This window comes from Lepisma saccharinum, chromosome 29 (assembly GCF_977018435.1).
Source record: "Lepisma saccharinum chromosome 29, izLepSacc3.1, whole genome shotgun sequence".
NCBI lineage: Eukaryota > Metazoa > Arthropoda > Insecta > Zygentoma > Lepismatidae > Lepisma > Lepisma saccharinum.
The window spans coordinates 17,117,016-17,137,499 of record NC_139257.1 but is presented as its reverse complement, the minus strand read 5'-3'; the positions used below and the strand labels follow the sequence as shown (position 1 = coordinate 17,137,499).

At 36.7% G+C, this 20,484-nt stretch overlaps 1 protein-coding gene across 1 annotated transcript in view; it reads left to right on the top strand.

The window, feature by feature from the left end:
- LOC145981229 (sodium-coupled monocarboxylate transporter 1-like) overlaps positions 1 to 20,261 on the top strand; it is a 59,897-nt gene extending 39,636 nt beyond the window's left edge. The window contains exons 11-13 of the mRNA XM_083114374.1: positions 4,090 to 4,176; positions 18,771 to 18,934; positions 20,006 to 20,261. Coding sequence (XP_082970500.1) covers positions 4,090 to 4,176; positions 18,771 to 18,934; positions 20,006 to 20,261 — 507 coding nt within the window. The remainder of the gene's footprint in view (positions 1 to 4,089; positions 4,177 to 18,770; positions 18,935 to 20,005) is intronic.
- Positions 20,262 to 20,484: the final 223 nt, after the last annotated feature.

Genomic DNA, 20,484 nt, shown 5'->3' with positions numbered 1-20,484 from the left:
ACAATTTACTTTACACTGATTCTGTAACTATAAAAACAGCTTTTTGCCCTACATGAATTAATATACAGTTATGCTATTTGTTTATAAGTATACATAAAATGGTTATTATTAGTGTTGCCCACGAGACGAGACGAGACTTTGGTCTGTCTCGTCTCGTCTCGTGAAAATGCTGTCTCGTCTCGAAAATATTCGTTTGTCCCGTCTCGTGTCTCGTCTCGAAGGGTTCTGTCTCGTCTCGTCTCGTCCCGTCTCGTTTTGTCTCGTCTCGTCTCGTGAAAGTAATGCAGTATATTATGCCAACAAAAGTTATAACTGGGAGACATCACAAATATTATTCTCGAAAATTGGTTAAACCTGTAATCACTTTGCTCACTGTAGCTATAGTGAGAAAAAATATGATTCCTTAATCATAAGAACATGAGTATATCAAATAAAGTTTGTTGATTATCAATAGCTAGATAATGTATAGAATCTGCCTTGCTTTTCTGGCTCCCATCCACTCTTTATCCATCGTACACGCAGGGAGCTTTCAGATGAAAGGAACACGCGACAGGCGACAAGCCACACGGGAGTTTACACTGAAGTGACAAGCGACAGGATCCCCTTCCGTTCCGTCTATGATAAAAGTATTCACCGCACGGGAAGTACCAACAGATCGAGGCGATTCTACGCTCGATATTAAGAAAACGACCCAATTTGAGCGACACGCAAGCGACAAGAGGCACGTGGTGCTTCGGTGCGGAAGGTTACGTTTACTGAGGGTTCGTATCCAAGCGAAACATGTTTCTTGCTTGTCGCTTCTCTCCTCTGGCTTGTTCAATGTGACAAGCGACACGGAAGTATCAGACTGAAGCAACGAACGACAGGGACACTTCAGTTTATAAGCAAGCATGCGCGGATAACAACCCTCGCGAGTCGCGACTATATACACGGTATCCAGAAAACGGCGTAAGCAGAACAACAGGCAAGCGACAAGCGAGACGTGCAGCTTCGGTTCGAAGAGTTTGCTGTGAGCAAGATTACTTCACACCAAAGTTACAGGCGACAAGCGACATGAGTCGCTTGGAAGCGAACTTTCAGTAGTCAATGCAACGTTTCGAACAGAAGACACACGAAAAGCTGTACGTGTCTCTTGTAGCCTCGGTCCGTTGTTCACGGATGCGGGGTGAATGTTTTCCTTCAGACTGAAGAGGATTGTGTCGCTTGTCGCTTGGGTGTGAATTGTACGTGTCGCTTCCGTGTGAAATTTCCACAAGATAGCTTTCAGGTTGAAGCGACAAGCGACACAGGGTTTTCGCACTAAAAAGCCATAAGCGACACGCTCCTTTAGGGAGATTTCAGACCGGAGCGACACGCGACACATGTTGCTTTGGAACGAGCCAATCAACAGCAACGTTCCACAGCGTAGGAGCATATCAGGCCGGACAAAGCTGCGTTCGATTGGTGAAATCCTGAAGCGACACGTGTTACGGATCGCGTGTCGCTTTGATGTGAAATCTCCCTTAGTCTATAAGCAAGCTTTCACTGTGAATTCACTACCAACAGACAGAGGCGACACAATGGAAGCTATTAACAAAACGGCCCAGTCCGAACGACACGCAAGCGACAAAGCAACACGTGCCGCTTGCCGGTCTAGTCGCTTCTGGAACTTTACCTTTACCTAGGTTTTTAGTGCGAAATCTTTGAAGTTTGCAACCAGCACTCGAGGCTGCTGTGGATCTTGAGAAGAGGGTCGCAAATGAAAGAAGGGTCTGTTTGGGCGAGAAATTTTATGACGATTGTCGCCGGTATGGCTGGAACAGGGCCGTAGAAAACAATGGCAGTGACTACCTCCGGATCGTTTTGCGCAAGGATGAATGGAAGAGAGCTCTTGGGGTAGCCGATAGTTGCCAGATTTAAGGTATTCTGAGGAAATTTCAGTAGGAAGATACAGGGACACGAGGCTAATGTCTGGGCAAATTCGTTACGGACAACGTGTGACAAATTAGGATTTTTCGAGGGGGAATCTGACAGATCTCTATTCCTGTAATAGAAGCTGTTTTGGGTTTCCAAAGAAAATGCTTTATTCCGAATAAATAAATATTTGCAATTGATTAGTTATTTTATTTTTTCGAGACTTTCGAGACGAGACGAGACTTTTCAGGAGCCGTCTCGTCCCGTCTCGTGTCTCGTCTCGAAAACGAGACGAGACAGGTGGTCAGTCTCGTCCCGTCTCGAATTTTAAAAAGCCTGTCCCGTCTCGTGGGCAACACTAGTTATTATTAGGGAGCGGAAGTTGATGACCTAAAAAATATAGGTATAGGACCTATAGAATATCCTAAAAGATGGGAAAATGACGTAAAAATGCAAAAAATGGCCATTGAATTTGTTAGTTTCAGGTTAAAAATTGAAATGAAAAGGAAATTGAACAAAATGCAATTCATTTAAAATATGCAACGAGGATTTCCAATAGAAACAGGGTCTGGCCAGGGTATTTCCAGACTCTCCTTATCTGATCTTAAATCTGAGTTTGCCCCAGACGGACACCTGGTGGTTTCCCCCGACACAACAAAGAATGTCACCAGTTCAGTTTTCTTTTGCTCGTAAATTGCAATTCTGCGAGATATATATAGGCCAATGTTCACCTTGGCGAAAAGACTCGAGAATATTACCAAAATGAAAGAAGTGACAAAATATGACGACACAGTACACCGAATATTGCGAAAAATGTCGGGAAATGCCGAAATTCTGGGAAAATGACTTAAAACCTGAAAATTGGCATAAAGTGCAAAAAATTCACTTTAAAATTATCTATTTTGGGTTCTAGACGAAGTGTAATATTGTGTATATTTAATGGGCATCGTGTCCGAGATGTCAGAAAAAAGATGACATTTCATCAATTTCTGCTGCCTAATTATTTTAAATTTATAAAATTGAGAAACAAGAAATTTAAGAAAATAAACATTTTTGCTACTACGTCATAAGGCGTTTCAGGAATTGAAAGAAAGTCAAGGAAGCTGCTGCATGAAGCTACAAGGGGAAAATTAATTAATATAGCCATGGACAATTTGCCGTGCAATACTTGTGTATCGCAGTGTACCTATGTGTATCTTTATCGTCCTTAGTCTTCCCTTTCGCTGTATCTACGAGGGGATGCTGAAAAGTTCGTAGCCCGACGTAGAAGGGATGCACTTGGAATGATGAAACTTCGTAGTTACTCAACATGCTCCTCCCCTCGATGCTCAATGAACTTTCTGGCCTGATGCTCCAACTTTTGCAAATCACTTTAAAACAATTCTGAAGTTTGCTCCTTGCACCAATGCTCTGTGGCAGTAATCACCTCCTGACAATGCCCCTGCCCGTCGAGCAGCAGCAACACAGCTTAAATTGCGAGACCTGGCTTTCAGTGTCTTGATCATCCACCCTATTTTCCAGATCGTTACTGAACGAAATTGTACTGTTGTTACTGAAGATATGCTCTGACTTTGTCTCAATTCTTCAACATAATACAGGGCTATTCAAAAGTCCATTAACACCCCTTATAAAATGTAAAGGAGTTAGGCTGGACACAATTGATCATGATAGAAACAGGTTAGGCCTAGGGAAACCATATTGGTATGTTCCAAGTGGACGTTCGCCATGTTGGTGGCCGCCATATTGAATGAAAGTCAGAAATTTTGAAATGGGTAGGGGGTGATGGGATATATCAAATCAGGCTAGAATTTCACGATAAATGCAATGGTGAAGATGTTTTCGACTATATTTAACCAGTAAATAGTTATGACTGCATGGTGACACAACGAATGTATCATTTTCCAGGTGTGAGAAAACAGTGCCAGAATGATTTGGCGGCCACCAATATGGTGCTAAAGGACTTTTGGTTCACCTTGTATGTCGTAAAGAATTTTGTTTTGATTGTGGTAATGGAGATTTTGTGTAAACATTGTCAATGCGACTTGAAATATGTTATTATAATTGTGTACATTGTTCGTACCATGCTTCGTATTTAGGACTATATAATGTGTAAAATTGTATTCTAACGTGGTGGACTCATTTTCTTACAATATTGGATAAAATATGGGATGACTAACAGAATGTCTAATTTTACAGGTAGCGACAAGCCTGACTGCAATAGCAGCTGGAAATCTCCTAGGATTATTTTCACTTGGAATGTACGTTCCATGGGTAAATGCTAAGGTACGTTTTGTGAACATTAGAACTGTCAAACATATTTAACTACTACGAAGGTTAAATCTTGGAAAGATAGTTGCGTAGGTTTTGTATTCTTGAACACACATCGACTATTTTGTTCAGTATAATCTTCTAAATATTCAATATCCCTATTTATTTATTTATTTATTTACTCAGAGTTTCAGATACAGTCTATTTGGCCATTTTACACTGAAACAACATAAAGTAGTAACAAAAATAACAAAAGATAAAAACAATAACAAAATGGGATAGATTTGCATGTTCTTGGTCAGTAATATACAAAAATTACGTTCTGGAAGGAAAATATCTACATTCAGGGGAAGTTTGATGTAGATTTCTGGGAGCCTGTAAAACAAGGAGCGTTGTAGAAGGGATAGCCTAGTGGTTGGGTTGTGGAAGAGTTGCAGGTTGCGCGTTTGCTTTTGGGGTACCCTAAGTGTGAATTCACTGATTAGGAGATCTGTTATGATTTTGCTATTTATTATCTTGTGTAAAAATTTCATGTCAGCTAGATCACGACGAAAGGATGGAGTGTGAATATTCAGAGGAGCCATGGTGTCTGATTTGGATACTTGTCGAAAGGAAGGTATTCTATGGCGAACAATTGCAAGAAAGAAACTGAGAACAGAATCTATTCTGGTGAGATTGGTTTTTGAGGCCATTGCCCAAATTGAGGAACAGTATTGAAGGATGGGCGAGATGAAAGATTTAAAGAATAAAGCAAGAGATGATGGGTTTTGAATTTCGCTAAATCTGTATAGAAGACCGAGAAGGCGCATGGCTTTTTTAGTGGTAGCTATAATATGATTATTAAAAGTGAGTTTTTCATCCATGATAATACCTAGGTCCTTTTGTGTGGAAACGTTTTGGATTGGATTGTTTTCAATAGAATAACTAGACAGCATTTTGTTCTTTTTTAGGGAATAAGTAAGGAAAGAGCATTTCTGAGGGTTTAGTTCTAAATTCCACTGACGACACCACTTAACAAGTTCTGTGAGAGCATTTTGAAGAATCATCATGTCATGATGCGATGAGAGTAGTATGATTTGTGATATAACCAGGACGATAAATGATGAGCCCCCCTCAGGCAGATTTGCCTACACTTAAAACTAGCTCAACATGCCCATATGAGCTTTTTGCTCAAGTGTGGAACTCTGTCTAATCCAAGATTTTTGTAAAAATGCCCTCGGGAATTTCCTGTGAAATGATGAGCCCCCTCAGATTGATTTGCCCATACTTACAAAAGCTGCACCTGCCAGATTGTTGTCCATAAACTTGTCAAAAATATGCCCCTCTTGATATTGTTCTTGATACACTTCAAATTAAGCCAAGATGCTCATAAAACCTACACCCACACATACACATACACATATACATACACACACATACAGTATACAAAACACACTGCTGAACCCAACTGATATTTTTTATTAAGTATAGAGTTTTGATTTGAACCCCAAGAAATTTTATATAAATACCAAAGCCAAAATATTAACACACACACACACACACACAAAATATACAAAACACACTGCTGAACCCAACTGATATTTTTTATTAAGCATAGAATTTTGATTTGGACCCCAAGAAATTTTATATAATAAACAACAACAAAAATGCCGAATCAAAAATATTGCAATCAATGCAATAAAAATATATCCAGCCCCAATTGGGTTAGGCACCAAAAGAATTGTAATCCAGATAAAAGCAGAATACTCACAAAAATATGCCCCAAATGCCATAGAGAATATAGCATGCAATACTTCACATATAAACATACAGATACTTCTTCTGCACAGTCATCAACATTGCCAAACAAAATTGATTGGAAATATTTGTGTGATTGCCCTGTATAGCTTGGATTGCAAGGCCAAATTTTGCAATTTTCTGAGCTCTTCACTATTTTTCTCCCTTTTGCAATAGGGTATATCATGTATGTGTTTCCGGCATAATCATACTGCATTTCTACAAGAAATTAAAAATTTACATTAAAACAAGACATTAGATACAAAAATATCTTGTTTCTGTCAGAACTTACATCAAAATTGTCTGCAAAACTTGTTTTTTTTTTTAAATTATTAGGGGAGCAGATGTTGTTGCATCCTATAGTTAGGAATGAAATATTTGGATATGATGTGAGAACCCTAATTATATTGTCATGATCTGGTTTGTATGGAAAATAAACCCATTTAACAGCATCTGGGTTCTTGGATAGACCTGTGTAATTTGTCTGTTCCAGAACAAACTCATCATGATCCAGAATGTAATTAAAAGTTAAAAATTTGCCAGTTGTTCCCCACAGTTTAGTTTTTATACACGATTTTGTGAAATTTGGAAACAGGTGTGTGAGAATAACGGGGCAAAAATAATTGTCAACAATTTCACACCCAACCCAATATCCAGAATAACAATTATAGAGCCACAGATCCTCAAGTGTTATTTTACCTAAATCTAAATATTGTATGTGTGTTCCTCTAGATCCGATACTCTATATTGTTGCAACACTATTCTTCCCAACATTATTAAACTCATCAACAAAATAGCTAAGCTCCTCAGATTTAACAAACTTGCTCATCTACAAAAAAAATAAGAGTTAAGCATAAATGCAAAAATTATTGTGATTTCCACTGAATTCAAGATATACCCTAATAAAAATATATCTTATACCCTTGGGTATGATAATTTTACGGCTCTTGCCCGGGTGAATAGTTTCACCTACAAATACACGGTTGTTGAAATACTCAACACCAATATAGTGAATTGTTGGGTTTTGAATGCAAATTTTGACATAATTTGTTTTAAAATATTTTCTGTCTGTTCTTCTTATTATTCTTGTCCCATATCCCGTTAGTGGCTTATAAGATTTTAATTTAATTCCTCTCCTATTATACAACTCAAAATGTGTTTTGGGATCTCTGCTGGGCATCTACAATTGAAAAATTGTTAATGTTATCACATCCAATCTCATATTCAATATCTTCCTGACCATCTATTATCAAAAAATTAGATTCGGATGGGTAAATTGTAACTCTTATTACTTCCCCAAGTTCAATATTAAAATATGACAGAGTACATTTCTTGAAGAAGTAATTGTTTTTTTTTGTGATAATCATAACATATGTCTCTTCTGTGTCTTTATTCCTAACAAAACCTCTTCCAATGCCACGCATTTCAGATAAAAATCTAATGGGGCGATCCTCATAAGAATAAACAATAGCTTGGGTTAATGGATCTATGCTACAAAAGAATCAAAAATAAACTCCAAATCTATACATCAATCCCAAAAATACCTCATTCTTGTATCTTGTATTGATAGTTCTTAAAGTGATTTTATGTTTCAAATCATACAGATTATATCCTATGGTGATGTATTTCAAGTTTGGATAATATTTTAGGTTAGTCTATATAGTTTTGTAACCACCAACAAGATCAAAATGCATCCATTCTGTACTGTAGTCCATAAGCAAATCGGGGGAAGCATTGCAGAATAATCTTAGAACTTGGCCATTGTCGATTGGGTTGAAACAAATATCAACTCTGTGATAATAAATTTTATTGTTTGTTTTTGTGACAAAATACCCTATTAAATTTGGAATGTATGACCCAACCTCAAACTCAAATACATCGACATTGCTGCATATGTCATCTGGGGATGAGTTTGTGTTAATTATGTAACAATGTATGTATTTTGATTCTGATATCTCTGCAATTTTTTTAAATTCAAAAAATTGCACCATGCCAAGCTCCAGGTATTGTATCCTGGAAACATTTTGGGTGAGTATTTTAATTTGCTCATCACACTTGACAGATAGGATAGGAAAATTGCACAGAGACGTGCTAACAATATTTTTTTTGCTAACAATTTCAAGTTCCTTGAGTGGGAATATGTTGTTTCTAAGATCAGCATTGATTCTGTAGTACAGCATTGCTGTGGAACATGTTAAGTTCTTGGATTCTGTCACACCTATTCTAATACAATTAATATCACAAGTACTATTACAAGGCACGCACCGCATAAAATCATAATTCCAAGCGATGGCATGGAGTGATCATTTTTCCACGATTCCATATCATACAAAAAAATTATACTGCAATTGGAGCTTCAGCAGTTCGGGACTGTGCAATATATTGTCTACAAATGTAGGAAAAATAATATTGTACGGGTTGCAAACAAAACTCCCAAAGCTTATGTATTTCAGGTTTCTTAAATTTGAAACAGAATCCAAACTGTCTGGAAGTTCATAAAAGTGAAGCCATTCTACAAGCGGGTCTATCTCAGCTTCTGCATGATATATTTGAGCAAGAGGTGATGTGTTTATAATATTTGTTGGGTTGTAATATGTTATTCCATAATTTGACCTATACTGGTGATACCTGGGAATGGATATAATTTTTGAATTTTGGCTGAATGAAAATATATCAATGTTCTGTGTGAAGTCTTTCAATTCTCTAAATTGATCCAATCTTGTGCTTATAATTGTTGCCCTTAGAAGTTTTGCATATTTTATTTTATTTACAATCTGTGCAAACATCTTAAACCTAATAGGACCTAGCTCTATTATATCATAGGTTAAAACATCCAATGCGAGCAGGGATTCAACATTGTTTTTAGCAATAAATATGCTCTCTTCTATATCCATCATGTCCATAATTGATAAGGAGACACAAATTTACAACTATTGTAATTGATTGAAGCAATGCGGTGAAACTTGATATTGCATTGATTACATATTTGTTCTGATCAAAGGCATGAGCTATGGCACATCCAGATTGAATGGCTGCATATATTAAGTATAAGCCAAGAAAAACAATCATCTGTAAGAAAATGCACTGCATTAAACACAGACGCCATATGTTCCATAATCCTCTGCTGTAATGCCGAGACTCATGGCCTCATGGTTGATGTGATACTCATTCATCATGTACTAATATAATTCATTTACACCTAGATCCTTCAAATCTTTACAGAAATCTGGAATATTACAAATATCTTCTGGTGAGCACAAGCTGTGATACACAGTGACATATTTTAAATTTGGAAATTTCTGTGGGGATACTATCAAAATGGATCCATGTGACTGTTTCTGTGTTTGGGATCATGTCATAATATGGGGAGAGGAGAAAAGTGTGACCCACATTTGTTACACATTGCAGGAATTTCTCACCGTACAAATTTAATCTGTATGCATTTTGATATTGTTTCACAATGGGCCTCCCATATTTCATTGAGAGCTTTTTTTTCAATTCTGGCCTGAGTTGAGACCTGAGTTTCTCAATATCAAATTTGTCGTCAAAATAGAGATCAAATTTTTTTATGAATGGGTGGATCCTCCATTGCTTGAAAAGGCAAAACATATAAATTAAAAACTAAAAAATTGAACTACAGGCTGTTGATATTATAGATGTTATACAAAATTGGATGTATTATCTTATAATGGAGCATGAGTCTCAGCTGATCCCTAAGGCTCACATGTATTTTCCTATTATTCCCCCCAACAAACTGAGCAATGTGCAGGTTTTTGAACACCTTTTTGAATTGCCTGTTTTCTGAAAAATCTGTATCTTGTAAAAGCCACTTGACCTTTGCACTTTCAGTTTTGGATCCCCCAATAGTGTCCAGATAATCATATGAGTATGCATATACAAATTGCTTGTCTGGTGAGGAATAATTGCGTTTGTAATCAGATCTGTCCCAGTACAAGTGATCACCCCTATACATTTTCTTAAACCCATCCATAACATCTTGTTTTGCAGACAGATTATATATGCACACCAGATTTATGTTTGATATAAATTCCAGATCCTCCAGGGTTGTGTGATCATCAATAAATTCATTTTTCAGATGCACTATGAGAATTTTTACAACAGTGTTCAATTTTTTAATCTCCTCAGCAATATTCCTGAGCGAATCTGGTTTAGAGAAATATACAAGCTTGGTGCTCAACATGTCTCTGCAATCAACATCCAAGTATAATCCCTCACAAACAAAATCCAAATTTTGCTTGCCCACAAAACTCATGTTGTGTTCAAGCAGAATCTCTACACACTGATGTGATAGGGGTGTAACACCATGGTCAAGACCTAGAATCTTATTCTTGCTGTGAATATTGTTTTTGGAATTTTGAATGGAATCAACTATAAATGGTTGCCCTTCCTCATTAAATACAATAAAAGATCCTTTATACTCGGACAATGGGCCCGTGTAGACATATGGTCCATAAAATGAATTATAATCAGGTGGGGGCGCCATATCTAAAAAAAAAAATATCAATACATTTCTTTGCATGCAATAGGTATTTCTATGTTAATAGCATATAATTCTACACACTAAGCATGTACATGAGTAACTTATTAAAACATGCAGCATAAGAAGAATTGTTGAATTTTACATTCATGAAGCATTTGCCCCCATCATATAAATTCCCCTCCCCATCTGTTATAATGTCTGCACCATTAAATCTACACCAACCCCTATTATTTATATGGAGTTGGGGTATGTAGAAAAATACAAACAATTTATTGTGCAATTCAGCAGATGCCTTGCTGAACCATATTACATAGGATCTGTAATAACAGTGAAGCATGAATGCATCTATTCTATAGTGATATACCTGTGATTCATGGTAATGTAAGCATAGGGCTAGGTGATTGTTGAAATGTTTATATAGGAACAATGGGCATTGTGATTTGAAAAGTGGCAATCAATGCCCATTGTTCCTATATAAACGTTTCAACGTATGTTTAACACGTATGTTTACGACAAAGTTGATATTGAGAAACTCAGGTCTCAACTCAAGCCAGAATTGGAAAAAAAAGCTCTCAATGAAATATGGGAGGCCCATTGTGAAACAATATCAAAATGCATACAGATTAAATTTGTACGGTGAGAAATTCCTGCAATGTGTAACAAATGTGGGTCACACTTTTCTCCTCTCCCCATATTATGACATGATCCCAAACACAGAAACAGTCACATGGATCCATTTTGATAGTATCCCCACAGATGAGGATAGGAAAATCCTCATAGAGAAATTTCCAAATTTAAAATATGTCACTGTGTATCACAGCTTGTGCTCACCAGAAGATATTTGTAATATTCCAGATTTCTGTAAAGATTTGAAGGATCTAGGTGTAAATGAATTATATTTGTACATGATGAATGAGTATCACATCAACCATGAGGCCATGAGTCTCGGCATTACAGCAGAGGATTATGGAACATATGGTGTCTGTATTTAATGCAGTGCATTTTCTTACAGATGATTGTTTTTCTTGGCTTATACTTAATATATGCAGCCATTCAATCTGGATGTGCCATAGCTCATGCCTTTGATCAGAACAAATATGTAATCAATACAATATCAAGTTTCACCGCATTGCTTCAATCAATTACAATAGTTGTAAATTTGTGTCTCCTTATCAATTATGGACATGATGGATATAGAAGAGAGCATATTTATTGCTAAAAACTATATTGAATCCCTGCTCGCATTGGATGTTTTAACCTATGATATAATGGAGCTAGGTCCTATTAGGTTTAAGATGTTTGCACAGATTGTAAATAAAATAAAATATGCAAAACTTGTAAGGGCAACAATTATAAGCACAAGATTGGGTCAATTTAGAGAATTGAAAGACTTCACACAGAACATTGATATATTTTCATTCAGCCAAAATTCAAAAATTATATCCATTCCCAGGTATCACCAGTATAGGTCAAATTATGGAATAACATATTACAACCCAACAAATATTATAAACACATCACCTCTTGCTCAAATATATCATGCAGAAGCTGAGATAGACCCGCTTGTAGAATGGCTTCACTTTTATGAACTTCCAGACAGTTTGGATTCTGTTTCAAATTTAAGAAACCTGAAATACATAAGCTTTGGGAGTTTTGTTTGCAACCCGTACAATATTATTTTTCCTACATTTGTAGACAATATATTGCACAGTCCCGAACTGCTGAAGCTCCAATTGCAGTATAATTTTTTTGTATGATATGGAATCGTGGAAAAATGATCACTCCATGCCATCGCTTGGAATTATGATTTTATGCGGTGCGTGCCTTGTAATAGTACTTGTGATATTAATTGTATTAGAATAGGAGTGACAGAATCCAAGAACTTAACATGTTCCACAGCAATGCTGTACTACAGAATCAATGCTGATCTTAGAAACAACATATTCCCACTCAAGGAACTTGAAATTGTTAGCAAAAAAAATATTGTTAGCACGTCTCTGTGCAATTTTCCTATCCTATCTGTCAAGTGTGATGAGCAAATTAAAATACTCACCCAAAATGTTTCCAGGATACAATACCTGGAGCTTGGCATGGTGCAATTTTTTGAATTTAAAAAAATTGCAGAGATATCAGAATCAAAATACATACATTGTTACATAATTAACACAAACTCATCCCCAGATGACATATGCAGCAATGTCGATGTATTTGAGTTTGAGGTTGGGTCATACATTCCAAATTTAATAGGGTATTTTGTCACAAAAACAAACAATAAAATTTATTATCACAGAGTTGATATTTGTTTCAACCCAATCGACAATGGCCAAGTTCTAAGATTATTCTGCAATGCTTCCCCCGATTTGCTTATGGACTACAGTACAGAATGGATGCATTTTGATCTTGTTGGTGGTTACAAAACTATATAGACTAACCTAAAATATTATCCAAACTTGAAATACATCACCATAGGATATAATCTGTATGATTTGAAACATAAAATCACTTTAAGAACTATCAATACAAGATACAAGAATGAGGTATTTTTGGGATTGATGTATAGATTTGGAGTTTATTTTTGATTCTTTTGTAGCATAGATCCATTAACCCAAGCTATTGTTTATTCTTAAGGATCGCCCCATTAGATTTTTATCTGAAATGCGTGGCATTGGAAGAGGTTTTGTTAGGAATAAAGACACAGAAGAGACATATGTTATGATTATCACAAAAAAAACAATTACTTCTTCAAGAAATGTACTCTGTCATATTTTAATATTGAACTTGGGGAAGTAATAAGAGTTACAATTTACCCATCCGAATCTAATTTTTTGATAATAGATGGTCAGGAAGATATTGAATATGAGATTGGATGTGATAACATTAACAATTTTTCAATTGTAGATGCCCAGCAGAGATCCCAAAACACATTTTGAGTTGTATAATAGGAGAGGAATTAAATTAAAATCTTATAAGCCACTAACGGGATATGGGACAAGAATAATAAGAAGAACAGACAGAAAATATTTTAAAACAAATTATGTCAAAATTTGCATTCAAAACCCAACAATTCACAATATTGGTGTTGAGTATTTCAACAACCGTGTATTTGTAGGTGAAACTATTCACCCGGGCAAGAGCCGTAAAATTATCATACCCAAGGGTATAAGATATATTTTTATTAGGGTATATCTTGAATTCAGTGGAAATCACAATAATTTTTGCATTTATGCTTAACTCTTATTTTTTTTGTAGATGAGCAAGTTTGTTAAATCTGAGGAGCTTAGCTATTTTGTTGATGAGTTTAATAATGTTGGGAAGAATAGTGTTGCAACAATATAGAGTATCGGATCTAGAGGAACACACATACAATATTTAGATTTAGGTAAAATAACACTTGAGGATCTGTGGCTCTATAATTGTTATTCTGGATATTGGGTTGGGTGTGAAATTGTTGACAATTATTTTTGCCCCGTTATTCTCACACACCTGTTTCCAAATTTCACAAAATCGTGTATAAAAACTAAACTGTGGGGAACAACTGGCAAATTTTTAACTTTTAATTACATTCTGGATCATGATGAGTTTGTTCTGGAACAGACAAATTACACAGGTCTATCCAAGAACCCAGATGCTGTTAAATGGGTTTATTTTCCATACAAACCAGATCATGACAATATAATTAGGGTTCTCACATCATATCCAAATATTTCATTCCTAACTATAGGATGCAACAACATCTGCTCCCCTAATAATTTAAAAAAAAAACAAGTTTTGCAGACAATTTTGATGTAAGTTCTGACAGAAACAAGATATTTTTGTATCTAATGTCTTGTTTTAATGTAAATTTTTAATTTCTTGTAGAAATGCAGTATGATTATGCCGGAAACACATACATGATATACCCTATTGCAAAAGGGAGAAAAATAGTGAAGAGCTCAGAAAATTGCAAAATTTGGCCTTGCAATCCAAGCTATACAGGGCAATCACACAAATATTTCCAATCAATTTTGTTTGGCAATGTTGATGACTGTGCAGAAGAAGTATCTGTATGTTTATATGTGAAGTATTGCATGCTATATTCTCTATGGCATTTGGGGCATATTTTTGTGAGTATTCTGCTTTTATCTGGATTACAATTCTTTTGGTGCCTAACCCAATTGGGGCTGGATATATTTTTATTGCATTGATTGCAATATTTTTGATTCGGCATTTTTGTTGTTGTTTATTATATAAAATTTCTTGGGGTCCAAATCAAAATTCTATGCTTAATAAAAAATATCAGTTGGGTTCAGCAGTGTGTTTTGTATATTTTGTGTGTGTGTGTGTGTGTGTTAATATTTTGGCTTTGGTATTTATATAAAATTTCTTGGGGTTCAAATCAAAACTCTATACTTAATAAAAAATATCAGTTGGGTTCAGCAGTGTGTTTTGTATACTGTATGTGTGTGTATGTATATGTGTATGTGTATGTGTGGGTGTAGGTTTTATGAGCATCTTGGCTTAATTTGAAGTGTATCAAGAACAATATCAAGAGGGGCATATTTTTGACAAGTTTATGGACAACAATCTGGCAGGTGCAGCTTTTGTAAGTATGGACAAATCAATCTGAGGGGGCTCATCATTTCACAGGAAATTCCCGAGGGCATTTTTACAAAAATCTTGGATTAGACAGAGTTCCACACTTGAGCAAAAAGCTCATATGGGCATGTTGAGCTAGTTTTAAGTGTAGGCAAATCTGCCTGAGGGGGGCTCATCATTTATCGTCCTGGTTATATCACAAATCATACTACTGATGAGATCTCCTTAAAGAGTTTACAGTCATCCGCAATAATAAAAGTATATTGATAGGGAGGGAGGACAGTTTTTCAGGGAGGTCATCTATGTACAGAAGGAATAGGAGCGGCCCTAACACACTCCCCTGGGGAACTCCAGACAAAACGGGAAGAAAGTTAGAAGAGGTACGTGAAAGAACAACACGTTGTTCACGCTCATGGAGGTACTCCTGGAGTAAAGAGAGAAATTTGCCATGCATGTTAAATCTGGATGATAATTTATGAAGGAGAAATTTATGATTAATTTTGTCAAAGCTTTCGAAATGTCCAAATATATAGTGTCAAGTTGGGAGTTATTATAAATAGCTCTGGCAGCATACGAAAGTAAGACGGAAATATTTGTTAGGCAAGAGCTGCCTGGAAGAAAACCATGTTGTGCTGTGTTGATATATGGTGACGTAAACTGAAGTAACCTGTTTTTGATGATTTTTTCACAAATAATTGATAGTGGCGATAGAAGTGAGATTGGTCTATAGGATTTTACACATTTTTTAACTCCAGTTTTGTGAATGGGCACATTGTTGGCCCGTTTGAAGTTTTTCGGAAACACACCCTTAGAGAAACATTTGTTGAGTAAGGCAGACAGAGGAAGAGCCAAGGAGTCGGCAGTTTTACGAAGGAATATTGTGGGGATTTCATCTGGACCTAGGGACTGGTGGAGGGGCAATGAAGCGAGAAGGTATTTTACTTCCTCGGGGGATGTTTTGATTGAAGATAGTGTGTGAGGACAGACAGCATTTAAGTGAGGGAGAGGGTCGGAAACTGAGGGAGGAGATAAGTTCTGATGAAAAAAAAAACATTGAAAAGTTCGACTCTTTCTTCTCCACTAGCAATATCAGTATTATGAACAATTTCTTTAGGTATACGTGGGCTTTGTTTTCTTGAATTTAGTAATGTGAAGAATCTCTTAGGGTTTGTAGTACATTCGGTTGTTATATTATTTATGTGTTCACTATATTTTTTTCTGAGTAGGTATTTTGAATGACGTCTGATGTCACAATAGGTACCGTGAGTGTGAACATTATGGTGCTGCTTCCATTGGTACCAAGCCTGTTTTTTATTTTTTAACACAAAGAGAACTTCTCTGTCGAACCAGATGGGGTATTTCGTAGATCTCCATCTCGCAGTGGGCACGAAGTCTTTGATTCGCCACAATGCGGATGGTTTCTTAACTTAGAATAACAGTACAAGAATGGTGTGCACATGACTAAGTTTGCTCGAAAGATACCATCTCTCAATATGTAAATATTGCATATGTTCCACATTCTACAGATCAAAAATCCAAGTAACATTATTCTCTCCAGAAAAATTGGAAGCAATATACTAACATGAACAACTCGCTGGTAACAGAGCTTTTAGGGAAAAAAATAGATTATATCAGACACTTTTAATCTTCCAATCATTCAATAAGAGGTTGCATGAGCATTCTCGAACCGCGCAAAGGTAAAATAAAGTATATACGGTCTATCAGTCTCCAAAAATGAACGATCCTAACCAGCTTGCTTAAGGGTTCCAACTTATAAATGTATCATAAAATACTACAATTGTTGTTTAACTTTCTCTTTCACAAAGTCACATGATATACAAATAAGTTATAAAATGTATGACACATATTTCTCAAGTTATACCACCTCAATAGGATATCAAACTCGGGTACTTACCCATCTTCACAACTTGTTATCTTGCACTTTCACAAAGACATATGGCACACAAATAAAGTTATAAAATATATGACACATATTTGTCAAGTTGTTCTATATGAAGAAGATATCAAAGTCTGGTACTTACCAATCTTCACAACTTCCAGGACGACCTGCAAAAAACAGAAATATAATCCATTAGAAGAAATTTAAATACAACTAAAAAACTACTGTTTGTTGTGCATTCACATTTTGCATGTAGCTTCCACCTCGCTTATCTCTAGTTAATGAAATCACAGGTATCTAGTTCTAGTACCAGAATGGAATGATATATTGATATTTGAAGCCAAGACATATCAAGCAATGGTCCAAAGATAGCAGTGATTGGAATTTGAATTGATATAGATTCAAAGTGATAAAATTCTTAGCAGATTTCCGTATTATTAAGGTGGTCAAAATTCACCAATAGATATAGTTGCCGCGTTCATTGGTTCCCCAGGCGGCTGCCTTTGGAATCGTACCCTGCCCGCCCCTCTCCTAATGAGCCAGGACCTCCTTAGCAATACCACCCCAACAAAGCTCCAGGCAACGCGTTGTTGCCATGCTTTAAGAGGGCGGCGGGGGGAAGTCGACGCGCTGCACTCAAAGCATGTGACATAAATAAATAAATCCACACAAATAATTAATTATGGTGTTTTATTATTTCTGTGACCCGAAAATACATCATAATAATCATCTGATTCGTCCAATCTTGCATAGCATTTTATAACGTTTAATAAGACAATTTAATGTCTCGTCCAAGTAAATGAGTTTGCAACCTTCTGAACGCAGCTCCTGCAGTCTCCGTAGATACCGGTATCTCCAAGCAACAATTCTCGCCGATTCCATTATTACATTCTTTTTCTTTAAGCGACCAAACCGAAAACCAAGTTTTTTTATTAGTTCTCGAAGCGTTGTTTCTTCATAAGGGAAGTCCGACACACTTTTTAAAAGTTGCAATAGTTCACTCACTGTCGGTGACTGTCCTTTACTACAGAACTTGTAAATTTCGCGTCTAATGAAATCGCAAGTAAACTCGTACACTTTGTTAATTTTCTCTTTTTATTTCCAGGCTTCTTTGGTGTGACTGGACCTCTCCGAATCACATTTCGCACGGTTTTTCTGTCTAACTTTAATATTTTGGCTGTCTCTGCAATGGCTCCTTTTCCTAGCTTTTTCTTTTCGACATATTCGTGCACATTACACACAAATAACTGACTTTGTTTGTTCAACGTTTTGGTTTTGGATACTTTTCTGCTCGGTGCTCCGGAAGTGCTTGGTTGAGGAATATCTTGGTTCGTTGAATGATCTGGAACTTCGGATGTGTCCCACGATCGCCACATGTCGATACAAACTCTGTTTTCCCGTAATATTTCTAAGATATAACAATAAACTAGATTAAAAAAATACACTTGTCAATCCAAGAATACGAACTCGCATACGCACCTCACACCGCTCTCTTGTTGCGGAGTTTGTGAAAGGCTGGGAAGAGAAGGCCTTGGGGGATGAAGTGACTTGGCAACGTCCAGCCTGTTGACAGCATGCTCACCCTGCACGAGTCGCAGGATTGCAATATTCTCAAGGGTGGGAGGATCTGGTTTCCAAAGGAAACCGGCGCGCTTTGATGCCGCCTGGGGATCCAAAGAACGAGGCAAGTATATCCAAAATGAAGCTTTGTTTGACTATGTCAGGAGAAACGTAATGCAGCCAGCTTAAACTTTGTATCTTTTTTAATAGTTCTGACTAGCTATGTTGAATGATTCGTTATGTGGCGCATTTATGTTTTTCTACTGCATTCAATGACCTCTATGTATTCATTTCCAGGGAGCGATTGTAGGAACCATATCTGGACTTCTGTTTGTCGGATGGATAACGCTTGGAACACAATTTGCCGTTATGGGAGGACAAATAAGATATCCAACTTTAAACGTTACCACTGCGGGCTGTGATACACCAGTGACCCCACCTGCATATATTTCTCCTCCAAGGTATGCCCAGATTTGCAATTTAATTCTCCTTCGCACATTTCAAATTTCAAATTGCTTATTCAACTAAACCATTTTCGGACATTTATATATATTAAATATATATGTATGTCACTATGCTTTGAACAGGGATCTGTTAAAGTATTGACATTCTATTATGACTATTAACGTGTGTATAACAAATTTACACTCTTTCAGAATTGTATATGCACATTGTTCCAAGCATCTAACTTGCCGAGAACTTCGTGAAGGATATGATAAAAAAAGAAATAGTGAGGAGAGAAATAGTTCATATGTTTTGCTAAAGTGATGATTCTTTGTATGTGTGATCTATTTCTACTTTCTTAAGCAAAATTTGCTTTCTCTTGGGATTATGGCGGCAATTATTTTCTCCTCATAACTGTTTTTAGATTACGTTTATAATAAAAAGGCACACGTAATTTCAACAAGACTCACCAAAGACTACGTTTAGAGAAATATTACAATGCAGCCTCTTGTATAACATTTAGATAAAAACTGCCATGTTTTTCTCTATCTTCTAGGCTAATATACTAAATTATCTAACCTTGTAGGCAATCTGATTTTGGAGTTTGAACAAGTTGCTGTTAAGTTTATCTTTCTGCAAAATAGTTAGAACACAATTTTTGTATGAGAGATGTTACAAGTTGAGCATTATTACCATAGTATTATGTATATTATTATACATTCATATAAGTTTAGATATTGTTATAATTTTGCTAAGGAACATAGTTACCTTTATTGTTAATCTGAGCAAGAAATTGTTGATTTTTCAGCTTTTTCGACTTGGCTATTATAGTAGACATGGTCATGTTTTCATAACAGTTAATTTCTTACGATATTGTTTCTGTTGAATAAAGCACATATTCAGAAGAAATTGAAATATCCGGTTCTTTTTCGGGTCTGGTGCGGGGCACGTGCAGCTGCTAACAGTCACTAACACTAATTGCGAAGAGCTCTAAACCTGGCCCTCCTAACCACATATGCATTATTGGAACTATCAGACTCCGTTTGCTTTCAATTTTTCTCATAACACTGTGTTTTCTATTCCTACAGCGAACCACTGGTTTTGTACAAGTTATCTTACCAGTGGTTGGCACCCCTGGGCTTCATCACCGTCTGCGTCGTGGGGATAGTGGTAAGCTTCCTCACAGGGCCTTGCGACCCGAGAGAGATGGACCCTCGCCTCTTCACTCCCCTCATCAGGCGGTTTCTGCCGAAGAAGGTCACGGTGACGCCGCAGCAGCTGACGGAGAACGACGCCATGGTGATAGGTGAGCAGAAGGGAAAATTCTACACCTACGGAGTGTAACAGGTAATGGGAACTTTCAAGCAGACTAGCGACTATGTCATCGACTTGCTACTTAGTATTCTATTGCTGGAGTACATAGGTAAATCAAAATCAGGAACACGGTTCGGGTGTAACTTACTTTTTGATACTCCCACGCAGAGACGTCTCCTGAACGCATACGGTGCATGCTGCGCATGTGTCAATTGTGGAAAAGAAGGACAGCTTGCTCTGCGACGACATTAAT